General features: G+C 34.5%; 1 protein-coding gene across 1 annotated transcript; it reads right to left on the reverse strand.

Moving 5' to 3' along the window:
- Positions 1–1,427: 1,427 nt before the first annotated feature.
- Smp_210960 (serine/threonine kinase) lies at positions 1,428–16,181 on the reverse strand (the record flags this gene model as incomplete). The annotated part of the gene is made up of 5 exons (XM_018789234.1): positions 1,428–1,604; positions 2,949–3,046; positions 3,096–3,204; positions 14,619–14,759; positions 16,116–16,181. The coding sequence occupies 5 exons, from the start codon at positions 16,179–16,181 to the stop codon at positions 1,428–1,430; spliced, it is 591 nt and encodes a 196-aa protein (XP_018654697.1).
- Between the last annotated feature and the right edge of the window lie 4,847 nt (positions 16,182–21,028).

Below are 21,028 nucleotides of genomic sequence, written 5' to 3' on the forward strand. Positions count from 1 at the left end.
GCTGAAGTAATGACCAGTCGTAGTGTGTCTCAAGTCAGTATTGGCGTATTATTCGAAATTAGCTTCTATGCATGAGAATATTTTGGTGTCTGGATGTTCGCTGTGTCTCGAAATTCCTACAAACATTGTCGGGATAATATTAAGTTGTATATACTCCCAATATATTACAGACCAGAATCGGAAAGGCCGTCTACGCATTAAGTTCCTTACAACGATTATCACGAAATAGACGCAATATTCGTACTGACATGGTCTTCATTGTTTGGTTTACCACAATGGCAGTACATCCCCGTAGTATTGCTAATTTGTGAGTAACAAAACTGAATAGAGATGCTTGGTTTTTTAAAACCAAAGTGACTTTTCTCTTTTCCTATTTTAGTTGACAGCGGGCATTACTGCAGTCAAATTGTTCGTCAAAATGACCTGGGCAGATGCAAAATCGATTAGTTGTTTAATATACATCATTCTGACTACGATTTGATTTTGCTCACAACACCAATGACAGCCAGTAAGCACTGAAAAGCTCTCGTTTTCAAAATGGGCCGTGTATATTCACGTCTCGCGTTCATGCATCAGATCCAATATCCTAGGTCTAATCTCCTGTTATAGGGTCGTGTACGAGCAGTGCTAAGCAGTCACTTACTGGAGCGAAACAACTGTGCAGTGCTTTCTGGCTCCATAGCGGTGGTCTGGCTGAGATCGTTTCGCGATCTGTACTACGAAAATTTTGTAGTTACCAAGATCTCTTCTGCACTAAGAATAATAATTTGTAAGCCTTATTTTGCATATCCTTGACTGTTTGTTAGTCAAGGAAACTAGGTCAATTTGTTTTCTAATTGAATATATAAACAATTGCAGCTTGTTTTGAATCGTCTCCACCTAGGTGACTTGACTATTCTGTCTGTCTAGGTTTGCTGATCGTGGGAAATATGCGTTTTCATGACCTGCAAAAGACTTTTATTCTTTACGGCACTAGTCGATAGAAGCGTTGCGAGGAAGTATATTACGTGCTTCTTTGTAGTCTTATCAAACCCTAAAAGCTCATTAAGAAATATGCAACAAGTCTGAGTCACCTAAGGTGATCATCTGATAGCGAAACCATTAGACAAAACTCGGGATGCTGTATTAGTATTATTAAGTTCTTATTGAATAGTGTCCCAACTAAATGGATTCAAATAGCCTTATTCTCTGTAAAAATTTTAAGGAGATGTCAAAATAGTTTGAAAATGAATGTAAATCATTCTTGTACAGAAATCTTTAATGAATAATTTTTATTATTGACTTCACAAAAAGTTGTGGAACTGGGTTTGTTGGCAGCAGCTTCACATAAAAGAAATTGAAGGATATTACGTTATTGGTTGTACAAAAATAGACGATACATAAAATGAAATCGACAAACAAATGTAGACAGGTCATAAACTAATTATTTATTTAAGCACATCAAACTCATCTTCTTCAAATGCTTTGCGTGCACGTCGGAGTTCCTCACTGAGCAAGAGCAACTCTTTAACTCGAGAGAATTTCTTAGGATCACGTCGAACTAGATAAGTAACATCTTCAACAGAGATTTTTCCTGGTTTACCAATTTTTAATGCTTTTTTAGTCTAAATTTATCAGGAAGAGATTTGCAAAAAAAAATAAACTATCGTGTGGAAATTTTAGAAATTATTGCAAAAAATAAAATTTGCGAAATGTCAGTGTACAAATCTATCAGACAGTAAAACTCGGGAAATTAGTGCGAAAACCAAATTTACCTGCTGGTTTCAGTGTTCTTGCCATCAGTTTATCTATGGAGGTGACATTAAATTGCTTGTGACGAAATATCAATGAATCCTTACCTTATACTGACCCGTTTTATGCAAACTTATTCTGCTAATATTCACAAAAACCACCCTTATCATAAGTTTTATTTAATTCCCTGGACCCAGTAAGTTCAAGGTACAATCATTTGAGAGTTAACTGCTTTTATTATTAAATGTTTGTAAAGGACATAGATGATCATGTTACGTTGATCATTTGATTATAAAGAAATAATACAAAGTTTTAATAGAATACCGCTCAGTACAGTGCATTCTTAAGCACCAACTCTTTCTGTGCATCTTGTTTGGGTACATGCCACGTGTATCTGAATTCATGAACAATACATACATACACTAATTCATTATCTACAAATATTTCTTAAACCCGACAGCGATATACTGATAACGACTGAATGCGCCATAACAAAAACCTAATTCGTTGGGTGGTGAGGGTTTTTATTTCAACGCGAATAACAGGTCGCCATTTCGTATCGGACAACCAAACTATTCAAGAAGAAAATATTTCAAACCGTTCCCGGTGCATGCCAACACTGAAAACTTGAAAAAATGCACAGAACGAAGCTACTATCCACATCGCGTGTTCAGGTTTTTTGCGATCGATTTATATCATAAATATGTATGTGGTAATTTTACAACCACTTTTAAAAATAAACATGTTGATAAAATTAACTGCAAAGCGGTTGAAAAGCTATACACATGAACAATAAAAAGTCGACTTAATACATGAGGACGAAGATTTCGAAGTCAGGAGGATAATTACGACTTGTTATGTAACTAATATCTGTTAATTATGTACTTTCTCGAAACACATAAACCTTATCATATCAATACTTTTAAATCTTCAAAAAATGATACTATAGGCATGAGTTCTCAAATACTTTGTCGCGTATGCTGCGAATTTTCTCAAGTTTCGACAACACACCACCGCTTTTCTTGATTCGTACAATTCAGTTTACATTACTACATGCAAAGAAAATAGCTCATTTAAATGTACATTAGAAAATAATCAGCAAAAACCTGATAGGGATCCATAACGTTGTAAATTGAAAGTACAAAAACTCAAAATTAAGTTACGTGTATTAGAAAAGTTTTATTTTCCACTGAAATGTGACAGTCAATGTTGCTTACCATTTCTATAATATGTCGAACTGCTATATCTTCAACTAAGGAAACAGTTTCAGGCAATGGATTTTCATCATCTCCAAAAGCATACAACATTGAACGTACTAAAACAGAAATAAATCAAATCAGTATTAACAGAAAAACAAATATTACTTTCACGAGAAAACATTCGCTTCTTTCCACGATCATATGTTGAGTCTTGTTCTTCTTCATCCTCCAGCAGCTGGAAAACATTACGATGCGGTTTTAATATTCGACAATACTAGAATAAATAAATCCTGTGGTAAAACTTTCACCTTGTTTTATGACACATTAGCGTTAAATTTCTTTCAAGATCATAGTTATTTTTATTTGAGTTCTTAATTTTCCATAAGATTATATAAAAAAGTGATTAAGATATTATGGACATCGATAAGAAATTATTAGTACAATTTTCATACAGACGTCCACAATTAGTACATGGATTTAAAAGTAGAATAGGCGAAACCGGTAGTTTGTTACCATGATTTATGTACAACGAGATAGTGATTGTAAACGCCTTGAAAAAAAGCCGTTTCAACAACATCTAAGTAAAATCCAGGGTTCTTTAAATATTGACACAAGGGAATTGTTTACTAATTGGTAAGCCATTGAGATCAAATTATTCTACAGTTCGATTTTGTCTTGAGCAGCTAAATAATACGAACCAAAAGTACTATTTTTTTCCTAGATAAAAAAATTTTGAAAGATGAACCCATGTTAAGAACATCAATTGTACAGAAATATACCACAACTCACACTTGAAGTAAACTCAAGAACACTCATTTAACCTAAAAAATAAAAAGCATAAAAGTAGAGAATACAATGAAAATCAAATTTTATAAAATACGTCAACGAAATCCAACTGATTTAAAGAAAAAGACTTGCAACTTTGAGTATTAAATTTTTGAATTAACATGATGAGGGTAAGTTGTGAATAATACCGTTTGTGATCGCATACACTATTGCATCTGCAAGAACGAGCAAATTTTGATACGAATTCATTATGACAATTACTTTTCCATTACACTGGATATAGTCGAAACGCTAATATTTTACCTGAATTAAATATCCAATTGAAAATAGCTAAAAGTTTACAAACTAGTGCAGGACAAATGTACAATAAAATCACTTCATAGAAAAACTAGTTTAACTATTCAACACAGCATCGAGAGGAGCGTAACGTTAAAACACCAATAAAATACCTCACATAATAACGATCTCTTCTAAATATTTTATTACAAAGGGGATTATTTAACTAACCTATTATAATTTCACTTTCAGGATTAATTACGCGTAACACTATTAATGGTATATTTAAATTGTCCAGAAACTTATTTATTGGAAAAATACAATATGGAATATGTTACTCTGTAAATCAACGAATATAATAATCATATAAGTGTAATTTGTGAATGCTAGAAGTGGTGTTTCGAAAATTCAGTATTATATTGCTTTATGAAAACTCCAGTCAAAGGAAGCTTCAATTTTCCCGATATAAATGAATTAAACTTTTATATGATCATTGATAGAAACAATAAGGCTCGAAACTTTTGAAAGAACTTTAGAAGTATCACTTTAACAAAATACTTTTGCCAATTATAGTAGTTAGACTCTGTGAGGCATCTGTGTATCATCATGTTGATATTTACATTACCGTTTGTTAATCAGACAAATGTTACAAAGCTAAATAAACAGCATTCGAAGTAGCATCATCAATATTCTTCATCTTATTACAACCAAGTCAACCAAATCTATTATCAGGTATATTGAACCACGACGTTACACTAACTCAAGGTTTGGATCAGTAAAATTACGATCGGTGTATTACATAAGCCAGCAGTTCAAGAGTAAAGTTATGGCTGATATTATTATCGACAAAAATCATATATAATCTGAAACTATAAGAAACGAAATATCATTTCACTAAGAATGTACTTTTTTTAAAATTTGAAGAAAAAAGACAGGAGAACGCGGTAATATTTTATTTTGAATTATATTTTACACACACTGAGCTACATTTGAATAAAAAAGATGAGGTAAGAATCACAGTTCAGCTACTAGAAAGTACAAGATAAAAGATGTGTGAAGTCAGAAGTGCACACGCAAAGATAGAAACATAAACAAATCTTAAACAGATTGGATTCGGATTATCACATAGCTGCACAAACATACATGACCACTTTCGTATGGAATACACATACATAATGAATAATTAGTAAGACACTGCCATAAATCAACTGATATTTGAACCAATTATGAAGCACACGTCATGGTAACAGCGCCATAAACATTTAAATAGTCGCAGACACAGTCATATACAAGAAAGCAGTTAGATATCAAACAACAAAATAATGAAACACACAATTAAGGGGTAGCATCATAAGACCAATAATTTTTGATAATCTCACTACTAATCTAACAAGTTCGTAAACCACATTTCCATATTATTATCCATGAGTAAAAAGATTAATAATAATAATAGCATCAATAATGGCTATTATAGCGGATAAAGAAACTTTAAATGACCGGTAACTTGTCTACAAACTGACGACCTTAAAACAGTCATAATTATTTATGTTAATGATAAAATCAATGGGTCAAAAAATTCATTTGTTAAGTCTCTGGTAATTAACAGAAGTTTAATAAAACAAATGGCATTTAAAATAATAAAGGCACGTAGTTATTTGAATAAAGCATAGAACAACAGTAACAAATACGAATGAAGGTGAACACAAAAAACCATGTTCCAAAAGGTTAGTAAAGATGAACAAAACAAGAGACTGATACAAATGAATGAAGGAAGATAATTACATTGACTCCAAAATGCATTCATGACTTCAGATACCTGAAACAAATAGGTATTATAAGCACTGATGTATATATAAAGCTCATAAAAATCCTAATCTGAAACAATAACCACTACACATAAGAATTAAAGCAACAATCTAAATAAATATGGTCACATAACCGTCGAAATAAACTGTAAGATTAAAATAAAGTAATCATATAGTATATCGGTAAGAACACTGAACGTTTGAACGGTAAACCAATCGGAGTTTATATTAAATTTTATTTCAATACTTGTATTCCAAATAATATTTGCTTTTTTAAACTTTCGATTATTCCCTTATGAACTGCGTCAAAGTTGTATTATTAAGGTAAAATGTATCAAGATTTATAAATTATACTGACTATTCTTACTATGATAATGTTGTTCTCGTAAGCGGTTGAGAATACGAGGCGTTGATGACGTGAAAGCAGCTTTCTAGTACTCTATGAAATTCATCAACTAACTTTAACTCATAAATAACCGAATATCCAAATGTTCTTCGGACAATGAGATTTATTAACTACTAAAATCCTGAACAAATTTCAGATGTCACCTGTAAATGCTGAAGTTTTAGAAAATATAGGTGAGTTTAATGTCGAATCCAAACAGTTAGTATTATTATTCAGTTCGTTTATTTGCATGAAGAAATTCATTGATTAATGTAGTGGATTCAATGTTAAAAGCATAACTATTCTTTAATTGGTATCAAACGTATACTAGCATATAACCATGTATATTTTATAGTATAAAATATTGTTTTACACAAAAACTGCATACTTGGCTGCCCAATCTGTTCTAGAACTCGGATTTGAATGAAAAGGAAAAGGTGCTCTCGCTGAAGGACGGAAACAACCGATTCTATTTCCAGATAAAAATCCGACCCCAGATACTTCTATATGACCGCGAAAATGACAAACATTTTGACCTTGACTGTTTTCTATGTCCGGATTAGGAGTTTTTACTAAATTACCTGGATAGAAAAAAATGATATATATATATATATATATATATATAACTAGATTTATAATTGGAATGTTTACATAACAGTCACTATCATAGGAGCGAAATACAGCATGTAAGAGACCAGAATTAAACCGACTTGCATAGATTTAACTTGTAAACTATGCACAAACAGATAACATTATCAATAAATCTGAATGTTGACGTGAATATTCAATCGATTCGTTCGTCTGTATTAGATTATTTAAAACACCTAAATACTAACCATGATTTATTAAGGGTTTCAGATTATTTATTTAAAAAAGGATGACTATTTGCTTCGATACAAACTGTCTGTTAGGAAAACTAATATGACATGATTCCTGGATATGTAATAAAAAGGTGAGGCTGAATAAGTGGTTTTAAAATTGTTTTGTTGATGAGTTCAACAGAAATATTTAAGAGAATAATTCTTTTGTAGTACAACCAGACTAATGTAAACCTGGGAGGAGAAAGGAAAAGAACATGGATGACAAACAATAGAATGTGAGCATACGAAATAGTAAATTTGTTTAATTTGTGTAAAGCAAATAAATTCACTTCGTTTAAGACCTTTCTGCTCTAAACTTAAGAACTCGAAACACATAAAATCGAAGGATAGGATACAAAGCTTTAGAGGTATACAATACCTGGAATATAGTTTTCAGTGTTATAATCATTTGTGATAGTTCAGTGAGGATTTCCCAGCAATAAAAACATGTTTGTTCATTAAACAAGTTACAGAGTCAGGAGTTTAATTCTATGGATTTGCCTAATTAAAAGTACTAGTAACATGGACAAGTACTGAGAAAATTACTTACGGTAGATGTACGGCTCAATAAAATCTAAATAACAAGATTTAACAAGAAAAATAACTCGAACTAACACTTAATATAACGAATTATTAACATTACGCTAAATGATTTCGTTGTAGTTTGTGGATTCCTATTTCAATTATTCGTTGATAAACAGTGTTTGAAACAAGTGAAACGTATAATACGAAATTTTACAGAATGACATTGATGATTAACTGCATATTTCCACAATCAGAGTGCTTGCAATACGAAAATGATTAAGCAAGGAATGATAAAGGCAAATAATGTAATCATTTGTGTAAGCAAACTGTTTTATTATGATTAAAATCAAATTATCTAACAAGTAGAATTTAACAATTCAACTGAACAAATATTTCAAGTTACCTTTCTTTGTATCATATAACGTCTTACTAGCACTTTTAGACAGTGATTTAGGATCCATTTGTGTACTGTTGTTATTTATGGACCACGGAAATAAAACAGTATCGCTTAAATGATGAATTTTATTTTGTATCATGGTTAGACCACTATTAACATTCGTTGAGTCAAATGAATTACCAACAGAGTTGGGTATATCGCCTAAAAGAACATGATGAAAACCTTATAAGCAACCATTACTGGGTATCAAAAAAAGATAATTAAACAACCATAGGAAAAAATAAGGGTAATTTTAAAAATAAGGAAATGAAGTTCAATGACTAATATATTGTTTGGTTACAAATACTCCAAAACTAGGTAATATCACTTCAAAGGTAACAGAGTCTGAGTATCTTTAGTATGTTCTCTCACTCATATAAAGTAGGTGGATCTAAGAAAGCAAAGAAGCTGAAAGATGAATTATTGAAGCATGTTTTTACGCGTAAATGAACATAATTTTTTGAAGTGAACTATCATACGATTAAAATTAACAAATTCTAATCGTCATTGCAATGCGATCACCAAAAACATCAACATGCAAATGATAATAGTCAGTATAACATACATTAGAAAATATCGGACAGTAAACTAATTTGGTGAATAAAATATATGAACCTAAATATGAGATGGAATTATTAGCTAATTTCCTTACTTTGAAATTTCACTGAGGTGAGTGATTGATAGCCGATCGAGCTCTAAACATTTTACCGAGGGGTAAACCAGTTTTTAAACCGTTAAAATGTCAGAAAAGATATCGCAATAGTATTAAAACAGCAGTTCCTAGTTTTTTTTAATTTAAAATCTGGGAAGTAGCAGAAACCACACAATAAATCTAACTTAAATATGCAGCTATAAAACTCACGTGTATTATTTATATATGAATGAGCTGGATAGTCGACATAAGTCTGCACTGATGGATGATTCTCTTTATGACTGTCCGTTGGATGCTGCACTAACTTATCCAACGTTGGTAAAGTACATTGTGGCTTTTTTGATTTGTTATTAACAGGTCCTGGAAAGTAACGTGCCTTCGACTTATAAAATGACGCAGCCGACGTTATACTACTAAGGTTCCCATTTGAGGGGATAAGCTGATTAGACGGTGGAATAAGAGGTCTTGTTTTGGTTGTACAACTAAACAATTTAGAGGAAAGAAACTGAATGAACAATAAACTGCCAAATGGATTAAAAAGGGATTTTATTGAAGAGTAATACAGCTACAATGGTGCGACAGGTAATAACAAAGTAACTGGAATAGAATTATGATAATAGGACATATTACCATTCCTTGATTCCTTCAGATGAACACAGGAATTACGGTTTCAATGTTTCAGTGAAAATACGTATTACTATTAAACAACAGATATATATATATATATATTCATCACATCTATACTGGTGATGATTTTCTGTGAATGTCATCTTGTAACAGTAACTACCCATGCTAGGTCTTGTTTTAATTTAGTTACACGGTAATAAAATATCTATAGTTAAATTTTTTTACAATAATGAAATCTTAAGTTCATCTATTTCCTTGGGAATAATGAAATTAACCTTAGAATTAGATCTGGTATCGTTTATTGCCTTCAGATTAATTTTAACTTCCCAGCGTACCGCACAGAATGCATACGCGACAGCAGTAGTATCATATAACTTGGGAAGATTTAGTGGTGAGAAACTCAGCCACAACTATATTAACACAGTGATTTATCATTAAGTTGTTACCACTACATAGTAAACTACGTCGTAACTAGCTAGTGAACACCAGCACATGCTATAATATTTACAAACTTATAGACAATTCCCCTACCGGATGTTGCGATTTGTAGTTAGCAGCAAGTATAAATAATTAATATTGATAGCTATTTATCCAGAAAGATAACTGGTCTAGTAGAGAGTTGAGAATGAGTGCTAGTTATTCATACACATAATAACAGCCCAATTTCGTAAAACAAGGTAGATCAAACAACGAATGATCGAAAATTCTTCATTCCTTGCATTAATATGTCAATTTAATTCCTAAAAACTCAGTCAAATGAAAATATCGAGAATCTTATGGTAGTTTATATTATCATCAGTTAGTAAATTTGAAAGGCATGTTACAAAAGGAGTACAACATAGCACTTGGTTATATGATGAGAAAAGTGATGCCTGATGCTTCATAACATTATGAATCTAAAAATTATTAGTTTATTAACAAATTTCCATACGTTTTGGGAGAAAACCACTTGACCAGGTGAGAACAAAGTGACTGGCTTACTTTATTAGTTCGTCGATATCTAAAGAATCTCGTTTCTGGGTACTGAGAATATTATTATCGGGATGATCAGTTAATCGAGAACCATATCGTTGTTTTACTTCTTTTGTTAAATTACAACCATTTAAAATCGGTGGAAATTGCTTAGTCAATTTAAATGTTGATAAAGAGATTTTGTCTAAATCAGTCGCATTTTTCCGAAAATACATACGGCAAGTGGAGTTTTCGTCTTGCTGTCGAAGAAGTAATTGTGAAGAAATAGTAAATACTCTATCATGAACAATAAAACAGATGATGTATAGATATTTATCTGTGACAGTAAATTTAATGCAACTATGTTGGTACATTTCTCTTGAGCTACACTAAATAATTGAATCGAAATACAGACTGCATCCAAGAAACTACAGCAAATCAGTGTAAGGAAATGTAAAAAACAGCAGTGTGTACGGTAGGCATAATTAGTGGAATGACGATCTAATAAGCAAGAAAATTTCAAACAAATGATATACTGTGTCAAAGCCACATGCCATGCCAGGGATGATTGTGGATGGGTTATCGTAATTATCAACCACTCACTTAGTTAAAGTTACAGCCCATATATCCTTGTCTTAGTCAGTACAGAAACACATATATACGCATGGGTCACAAGTATAGTTATTGAGCCTTGATAATCAGGCCTCACTCCTAGTTATGAACTTCTTCACCTCTTCACTTCCGGTCGAGAAAATGTTAAAAGTACGTATTGACTGAATCAAAACACAAAAAAACATGTCTGACAATAAATATCTATCAGTCATAAACAATTTCGCACTAATATGAATTTAAAATCTTCTTTTGGAGTTTGATTGTTATGTGACATTTTTATTGAATATTCTACTTATACAAAGAAGGCAAGAAGCGTTTTAAAATTAAATCTATCAATAATTAGCAAGCATTAAAATCTTGAAAACTATGGCTTAGTACTTTCTGTTCTCTTTTTATTTTCTGTTATTTTATTATTGATTTAAGCACATAAATATTGGTACAAAGGGGAACCAGATATATATGTGCCACACAAATCTCATTTGATTTGTGTGAGGGCTATGATAGTGCCCGGGTGCCCAAACTGAAGCAGGTGGTTTTCTTAGGTGGCCACACCCGGAGCCTTTGACCTAAACGTCTGATCCACAAGGCAGTGGAGCATCGTAAGGAGATGCAGTCCCATGGTAGCCATAGACCAACGATTGATTCATACTCCATTTGTTCCCTCAGGATACTGGAACCCATGTGCATCATTCGTTTGGAATCAATGTTTTCCAACTCCCCTAGGTGGACTTTCCGTGTCCACCGACCCGGTTAAAGCGCCGGACATTCGCTGTAAATTCTAGGTTTATTTAATAGGAAATGATAGTGCGAGAGACATATTGACAAGCAATAAAATTAATCAACTAACAAAATATCTAGAAGTAAACAACTAAATCAGAATTACAATTTGCTAATCCATTTATTTAACCACTGTATCAAATAATATTTTTTCTATTAGTAAAATTTTAATTTAATATATCTTTAACCGCATTACTGTTAGCGGGACATAGATTGGTTTAAAACATGTTCCATGCACGATTGAGTTGGTGCACGCTGATTGGATAAGTATTGGCCAATCAGCGCTAGCCGATACTTGAAGAAGACTCCAGAATCTTCTCATGTAAAAACTATAAATATACTAACGCATTTCTTAAGGTGCTTCTTACTTCCATCTACCCTTGTTATTCGGAATATAATTTCTTGCATGTTCAACTGTGTTCTGATTTGGGGACTTGTCGAGTGAATTGGTGTCCAAGAATACAAAGCTATAGGAATAAGAAAAATTATAACAGTGGCGACGGGGAAAAGGGAGAATACATTCAGCATGCCGATATCAGATGACCAGCTCAACCAAATACTACAACTACAGCAAGCACAACTTGATGCAAAAATGCGGTTGTTGGAGACTCTGACGCAACAGTTTAACACCCATTACTCGAGTTCACATGCTATTTCAAGTACTTTTTGTGATGTAGTTGCTAGCAGCATCCCAGAATTCATCTATGACTCCGAAAGTGGAAATATCTTTCTCACGTGGATCAAGCATTGGGAAGATACATTCAGAATAGAATTATGTAAACAAGATGATGCATGGAAGACTCCATTGTTGATGCGTAAGTTGGGAAGCAATGAACATGCACGTTATGCTGACCACAAATTGCCAAAGTTACCTCGAGAGCTCAGTTTCTGGGAGACAGTAACACAATTGTCAGAGATATTGGGTGAATCCTCCTCGTTGTTTAGTATTCAATATCAGTGTCTAAATTTGACGAAACGTGAAGCCGATGAAAATAGTGCTCTAGCAGACGTCGTCAACAGAGTGTGAACGGTCCAAGTTACGCTCGTTGACAGCAAACCAATTTAAATGCCTAATATTCATCAAAGCTCTTCAGTCACCACAAGATGCTGAGATTAGGACTAGACTTTTAGCTCGCCTGGATCAAGACCAAAATGTCACACTCAGGACATAGACAAACGAGTGTAAACGACTACAAAACATCAGATACGACAATCAGTTAATTGAACAGGTAAATCCTAATTTAACCTGCAGTAGTGTCAATGCTATTACTAAGTTAAAAGTTCAGAAGCTAAAGAAAACTCGTACCAAACCAACGACTGCCTGTTGGTTATGCGGTGATTGGCATTATGTACGATTCTGTCCATTTAAGAAGCATAAGTGTCAGGTGTGCAGCAGACGTGGACATAAATAGGACCATTGTTCATCGAATTGTTCGTCCAAGCCCAAGAAGAAGTATAAACGTCCTCGACACGTGGTAAAATCAGCCGAGTCTAAATCTCTTTCTCTGGTAGCAGCTTTTCAAACAGACTATGACATTTGGAGGAAGTATGTTACTATCCAGATAAACGGCATTTTAGCTCGTCTTCAAATTGACACGGCATCAGATATCACCCTAATATCCAGGGACACGTTTAACTTGCTGGGAAACCGCCACTGAAGCCATCGAGGAAAACGGCCGAAAAGACATCAGGAGGTGTACTAAAACTTGTTGGTGAATTACATTGTGAATTTTCCTACAATGGAACTAACTGTAAAGAAACATACTATCTGACTGAACGGCCAAACCTTGATCTCCTTGGTCTAGATATTTTAGAAAAACTTGGAATAATGGATATATACTTATTAACAATGTCTGCAATGTGTCGTGTTCATCGTTGGACACCCCGATACTTGCGAAAATGCCTGGTGCAAGGTTGCCATGGCAGCGTATACACTTGGACTTTATTGATCCACTTCAGGGACGAACTTACCTTCTGGTAGTTGATGCATACAGCAAGTGGCCAGATGCTTTTCTCATGGAACATCCAACTGCAAGTTGCACAGTCAAAAAGCTACGTCAACTATTCAGTCGTTTCGGGGTCCCAGAATTGATAGTTAGCGACAATGGAACACAGTTTACGTCCGCTATCTTCTCAGAATTTTGTCGGCACGACGGAACACCTCCATTCCATCCCCAATCCAATGGTCAAGTGGAACGCTTTGTTAGTACATTTGAAAATGCTCTGAAAAAATCTAAAGGGAGGGTACCATCGAAAAGATCTAAGAGAGGTTCCTGTTTATTTATCACTCTACACCGAACCCTCAGACGATTAACGGGGTTTCTTCAGCAGAAGCTTTACTTGGCAGAAAAATACGAACACATTTAGATGTCATCCATCCGAAGGCCGGCTCTTGAGCCTCAAAGAAACGTATCGATGGAGAAGCAGTTCAATCGACATCATGGGGCACAAAGACGATTGTTCACGGTGGGTCAACAATTACTTGCTATGGACTATCGTGGAAAACATCCTACATGGACAGCTGGCCGGATCGTGCAAAAGAAAGGGAATGTGGTTTATGAGGTGTCAGTTGGCTCAGAAGTTTGGGCACGTCATGCTAATCAATGGAAAGCAACTTCGATAGCCAGCAACGAGACTCGACATTGAATACCTCTTGACGTTTTTCCTTTAAGTCTTTCTATGACAAGTAGGTGTCACTAAGGGAACAGTAAGACTAAAAGCATCAAACTCATGATCAGAGGGCGAAGTCGTAATGAGATTTAATTGTATTGGATTGATTTAAACTCAAGAATGTATTTGAACAAACACTGATTTACGAAATTGATGCTGTACATGTATGAACGATAAAGCCGAAGAAACCTATCATTTCATTGAACATAAAAATGATGCCATGCGACAAGGATAATAGTTACCTTCGTCACATAGTGAGTTGAATTAATGTTATTGTATTTCTACTCATGCAATAGAAACTTAGTATGGAAGAACAGAATAATTACATTGTCTTTCGTTGCAGTCATTTTCTTTGAAGGCGGTTTTAAATCTGATTGGTCAGAATCGAAATTATCAAATAAACTATCAGTTTCTAAGACTGGCCAACGTCGACGTCCCGAATTTTTCCGTTTCGATACTAAAGCACCCTATTAAAGAAAACAAGAAGAGTTATCTGAAAATGTAACAAAGGTCGAAATATGAGCTTTAAAAAAATTAACTTTTTTTATCGTTTCTAACCACAAGGAACAAATTTTTTGATGAGGTCGCAGAACATACACATAACATAGATTTCATTTTACAAGGTTTTAACTATAAAATATTAATTTGTGAAAAGGGTGTCATTTACATGTTAATTGACTAACATATTTACCACGTACAGATTCGTGTACTTTGATTCGAGCCACACTCTTATTGTGAGTGCCAGTGATATTATCCGACTGCTCGAACTGATGTAGGTAGAGTTGTGTTTCAACCTGCAGCTGAACATCTTAATCAATGAGTTGTTGCTTCATTCCTATGTACGATCCATTGACTTATAATTCATATAACTACTAAACATTTAAATAAAGGGTTACCTTAAGGAGCTTCAGTTACATGAGTCAATTGACAAACGCTATATAATAAATTGTTTATAATTTCAGAATAATCAAATATCAGTGTTAAAACTATACCATTATTTCTCAACTACTTTATTAACGTAATTTGAGGAACTTGATAAGTTTTGTCATTGATTAAAGTTAGTCGATCAGTCACTCAGAAGCAATAAAGAACTTGACACATTATTACATCGATTCAAGTTGTTATATTCAATTAACACAGAAGTATGAAACTGTCAGGTTAAATCTCAGAATAGTAGAGATAGTAACAGTGTTAATGGTAATAGAAAACGTTACTTATCTGAGATACAATTTTGGAAGATATAAATGAGATAATAAAAACAATACATAATTAATTTAAAAACTCAGGATTTAAGGGAGAATGAAGAGTGAATGCACCTGGACCACTGCGAACGATTTTGAGTTATACCATTCAAAGTCCCTACCAAGTGGATACAATAGTCATGAAACCTAGAACCCGGGTTTTCGGTCGAATACTTAAACCACCTATGTAAATCCTTTAAAATAAGTAGCTCTGTAAGTCTTCGACATTAATTCTGATCTGGTTAGTTTTACTGGACACACTCGGTCGGTAAACCATCTGCATCAGATCATATTTAAACACGCCGCGCTTCGCCTCTTCTACGATAAGTAATCAGCTTAAGTTCCATACATTATGACACATCAACCCATAATTTAGACGAACTTTCTTAGCCTCTAATTCTTGATTTCTAGCGTCATTGACATTAAAATCATTACGCAAGAATAGAATTTGAACAGAGGTATTGTCAAAGTCTGCGTATCCGACATTCTCTTTATGTTCGTAAGCAAAAATTCACAAAAGAATACAAGGTTATAGTAAATTCTTCGAATTCATAGAAAGTATTAAAATAGAAGACAGCTTACAGATTTTGGATATTGAAATGAATCAGTGAGAAGCTGATTTTTATCAGCCGTACAATCTGTATCCATATCCGTTTTACTAATTGCATCGTTTGAAATTAAGTTTTCAAATCTATGAACCTTATCATCAGTATAATGATCGTGTAATTTGGCATTTTCAACAGTTTCGTTTAATGTTGGAAAAAGACTTGGTAGTGGATCTTCTAACTGTAAAACAGCTCCTTTACTTCCTAAAAGTATATAATAATAAACAATGTCGAATTTATTTTATCAGTCAATCGAAAATAAATGAATTACTTCAAAGATCAAAATTTATATCTCTGTATAAACATATCAGTAAAGTAAATAACCGACAATATGGGAATGAAATGCCGTGTAAGCAACTTATGGAAAATCGAGAAAAGTTTTCTTAAAACAAAAGAGAATTCATAAACAAAACAGAGGTAATGCAGAACAGGTTCATTTCATACAATTCCGTTCTGACAGAACCAACATTTCATGAGTCAAGTCACTAATAATCATAATCAGCTATCGAAGATTATCGATGTAGAGACTGGCACAACTATCAGTTGATCATGTTGTACTTGCATCAGGAGAGAATTGGTTTGCTGATGTTATAAATTACACTTGTTATGCCATTGGAAAATACTAAACGTTATAGTGAACCCAATGAGTGAACAAAATAGAGAGATCCCAATCACTTCAAAACTATATCCTCAATATTCTCGATCCAGCCCCTTAATTATTAAGAAGACGAAATCTAGCCTGTTATGATTATATCTTTTATGGAAAAATAGGACATTACATGTAGATATTCTTTTCAATGATTAGTAATTATACATAAATAATCATAAGTTTAAACAGATATATCGAATGGAAATCAAAACTGAATGAAATAACCCTGAATATAATAGAACAATATACATTTTATCATATTATCAAGCCCAAGTTAATATACCACATTAACACAACAAAACAAACTTAACAGGATGAATACCAAAGGAATTGAAATAATGCAGTAACAATCATAGTTAAAAAACTAAACATTCAGAATACAATTCGAAAAGGTAGAATAATAAGGTATATATGAAGGAATACTGGGGATAAAGATATGAAGGAAAACAAAGAAAGAATGTATCTGCATCATTGTGAACGATTCTGAGTTAAATTATCCAACATCAACCACTGATCGCAGTAAACGTGTGGTCACCTACTAGGTAGTCTGCATCTAAAAATACTTTACAGGCAATTTAGCGACTTCATGGATTGATGCTACATTTTGGTTTTGCAACTCCTACTGTGGTGTGGTCTACTTATATCTATATAAGTAGTATATGGTGTTGGTCGGACATAGAATGTATTTCACCAGAAGACCGATGTGCAAAGAACTGAAATGAAGCGCAATCGTTTGGAAAATGCATGAGCAATGAAATTAAAGAAGAAACAGAGAAGATTGAAACAATTGGTTGTTAATTTGCAAATTGACTGTTCATTGTTTGGTTATCAGAATTTACTGAGATAGTCTGTAATTTTTGCTTAAATACATTCGATTGTCCCCAACCGGTGTTTTGTTCACTACATTTGGTGTCGCTGCCGACCAGTTCTACTCTAGCTATTATTACCCATCGAAGTAGGCAGTGGTTAGATCTACGCACTACAAGTCTCAGTCATCTTAGTTCATGAAGTTTTACAGCTTCGTTGACTAATTTGTCACCTTTGCTTAACCTCAATGTAGATTAGTTGGTTATTCTACGATACATATTTATTTGTTTGTACACATAAACACCGGTAAAAGGGGGCAACAAATAAATATGTGCCAAATGATAACAATGAGGTCGTAAAGAGATAGAGAATGGAGGCTGAGTATACTAAAAGAACAACAACAGTACACAGAAACTAGGGAACGAGAGTGAAATAATAATAATAATAATAATAATATGAAGCAATCAGTACCTTTTTAATAAGACGAAGATTATCAGAACTATGATATATTTGCGCAATAATTTTCGAACAACCTGATCACACATATACTTGTTAAGAACATGTTTACACACCCTAATTTTGAGATCACGATTACTCCTCCCCATGTATGTGTGACCACACACACATTTAAATTGGTAAACACAGTGGGATGTGACGCAATAGTCTTCATGTCTTTTAGGTTTTCGATGCAGCATGAACCTTATTCTCTTCTTGATAATGACCTTTACTGCGCAATACGTCTTGTTAATGACTGATTTAAGCCTTTGTTTCAATAAAAAAAACTATTTGAATCACCTATAAATGGTAAGGTGATATACACAGGCTTTTTTCGTCAAGGCTATAGCAGGTCTCACTGTACCATGAACTTTCCATCTATTTATGAATTTGAGGGGATAGTTATTTTCCATTAACGTTTTGTTCAACAGCCTAACATCCTCATCAACAGCGTTATTTGTGCAAATACGATCAAGCCTGTTAAATAGGCACCTTATTAAACCCCGTTTGTATTGCACAGGGCAATAACTACAATGACTAAGGTATTGACCTGTCCACGTTGGTTATCTAAAAATGGATCGTTTGACTGAGCCATCTTCTCGTCTACTTACAAGTATATCTAGGAAGGGAAGCTAGTCACTTTTCTCCTCTTCCTGTGAGAGACTGATGTGGTTTTGGAGAGTGTCAAGTTTACTCAATAAACAGTTAATATCCTCTTTTCTTTCACAGACAACTAAGATATTGTCCACATATCTCTTATAAGGTGACATATTTTTTGATTGGGTCTTCAGCCAGATCTTCAACATGTGTCACGAACACATCTGCTAATAATGGCCCTAAAGGACTACCCATAGCAACCACATCGATATGGTGAAAGTATTCACCTTCAAAAATGAACTGAACTTTGTCAGTACATAATAGTAGTAAATCTTTAGGAATTTTTAAAGGGATAGGTAGTATGAGGTTGTTTAAAGATATGTAGTGACATAATATACCAACAGTCTTTTTCAAAGGTACATTTGTGAACAAGGAATTCACGTCAAATGAACACACATTGTCTCTTCCTTGATGTTAATATCACCTGAATGATCTCAAGTCACTGTGTTGCATCATCTCCAGGACTCCAACCAGGGAGTCATGAGGGATCAACAGAAGTCAGTTCTATACAGCTTTCTTTCATACCAGTGAACTGTGTCATACACTGACGACCTTTCCGCTTTTTCCAACCGGTTCTAGTGCCAGCAAATAGTACACGATGTGGAATTCGCTGGGACGACATCCGTAAGACATGTCAAAGCCACATAAAACAATTTTTCAAGATAGGGACATCAGATGAATTGTCGTCACTGTGCCCGGACATACGATGCCGACTCTCTGTATTACTAACAAAGAACAGCCTACAACAGACCATTCCAGAGATCAGCTATACCCAACGAATCCAAGACATATGCCGAGATGACCAAAAGACATCGTTTCTCACACCGATTTCTTCTCACTTTGATGGAACTTTCTAATCTAACAGCAAATAACCGACTGTTATTGAGGATCCAATGGGCTGGTTCTGACTCGACTCTAGCGACACCAACGCCAGCAAAGCCAGACGAAAACGCCACAGGGCCACCAGATAAAGACATATGGAACAAGGTTTTCGATGGAGAGTGAGTTTGTAGTACTTCACTGGAGTCTTGAAGGGAGCCACAGCCGGAGCCTTTGACCTAAAAGTCTAATGCTTAAGGCAGTGGAGCAACATTGAGAGATGCAGTCTCATGGTAACCGGTGATCAACAAGAGGATCATACACAATTTTGAACCCTTAGGATCCTGGAGCCCATGTGCACCAGTGAATTGGAATAAGAGTTTTCCAACTACGTTAGGTGGATCATCCGTACCCATCCACCATGTTAAAGCCCCGGACATTTGCTTTTCATCCTCTCAATTTCGCAAATGACACCCATGTTGCGAGAAGGCAGTGAGTAGGACTTCCCTAGAAGTGAGGCCATGTGAGGGCATTTCACGAGAGAGAGCGTGCTCTCTCTACCCTCGGCTGTACCGGGGCATTTGGGGACGCGTCAAAGAGACCTATGATCAAAATTCATCAATTTACACATATCTTTTACTTTCAAAACCCATGTTTCAGTCACAGAGTAGTACAAAGCGGACCGCCGCGCAGTATACTCGCCCTCTAGTTGGGAAACAAACATCTTATCTACACCACAACTAACGGAATTCGGCAAGAGCTAACTAAGCTTTCTGAGTATGTGCGGAGACTTCATCACTCATTAACTCATCAGAGCCAACGAGACATCTGAGATAAGCGAATCTGTCGACGCCCTGAACTACTTTATTTTCCATTGCTAGCTTAAGTGATGACCCAGACCAGTCCTGAAGCAACATTTTGCATTTAGAAGTAGAGTAACGCATCCTAAATATACCTGTATTGTAGTTCAAAGTGACCAGGGGACTCTAAATTATGTCCGTGTCTTCACTAGATACGACTGTGTTACCTGTGTATTCTCACATGATAAATTAACCTTGTGATAGATCAAACCGTGAAAAGTTAGGTGAAGAAAGTGTAACTTCCCAGAGAACATCAATGAAGAAATTAAAAAAAAGATTATAGTATGAAACCCTGATGAACACGATTTAAAGTTAACAGTTCTGATGATGGTCCTCTTCAAGTCGAGAACCGTCACAAGGTCTATTTACTTCTTCGGTTCGCTTTTTAAATACAAACACTGCCACAGACCCCCTCAGTCAACGGAGTCATATATTACCTTTAGGTTAAGATATATCACTGTTATAAGACGTCCGTAAACATATGTATTTCCTAAGACCTGATGAAGTGTGAGTACTTTAAAATCTGTGCTTAACATCCAGATGTGAAATTAGCCGTGTTTACCGTAGGTTGATGTTTCTAAAAGTCAAATAACTGTCAGATGA

Source organism: Schistosoma mansoni, chromosome W (assembly GCF_000237925.1).
Source record: "Schistosoma mansoni strain Puerto Rico chromosome W, complete genome".
Lineage (NCBI taxonomy): Eukaryota > Metazoa > Platyhelminthes > Trematoda > Strigeidida > Schistosomatidae > Schistosoma > Schistosoma mansoni.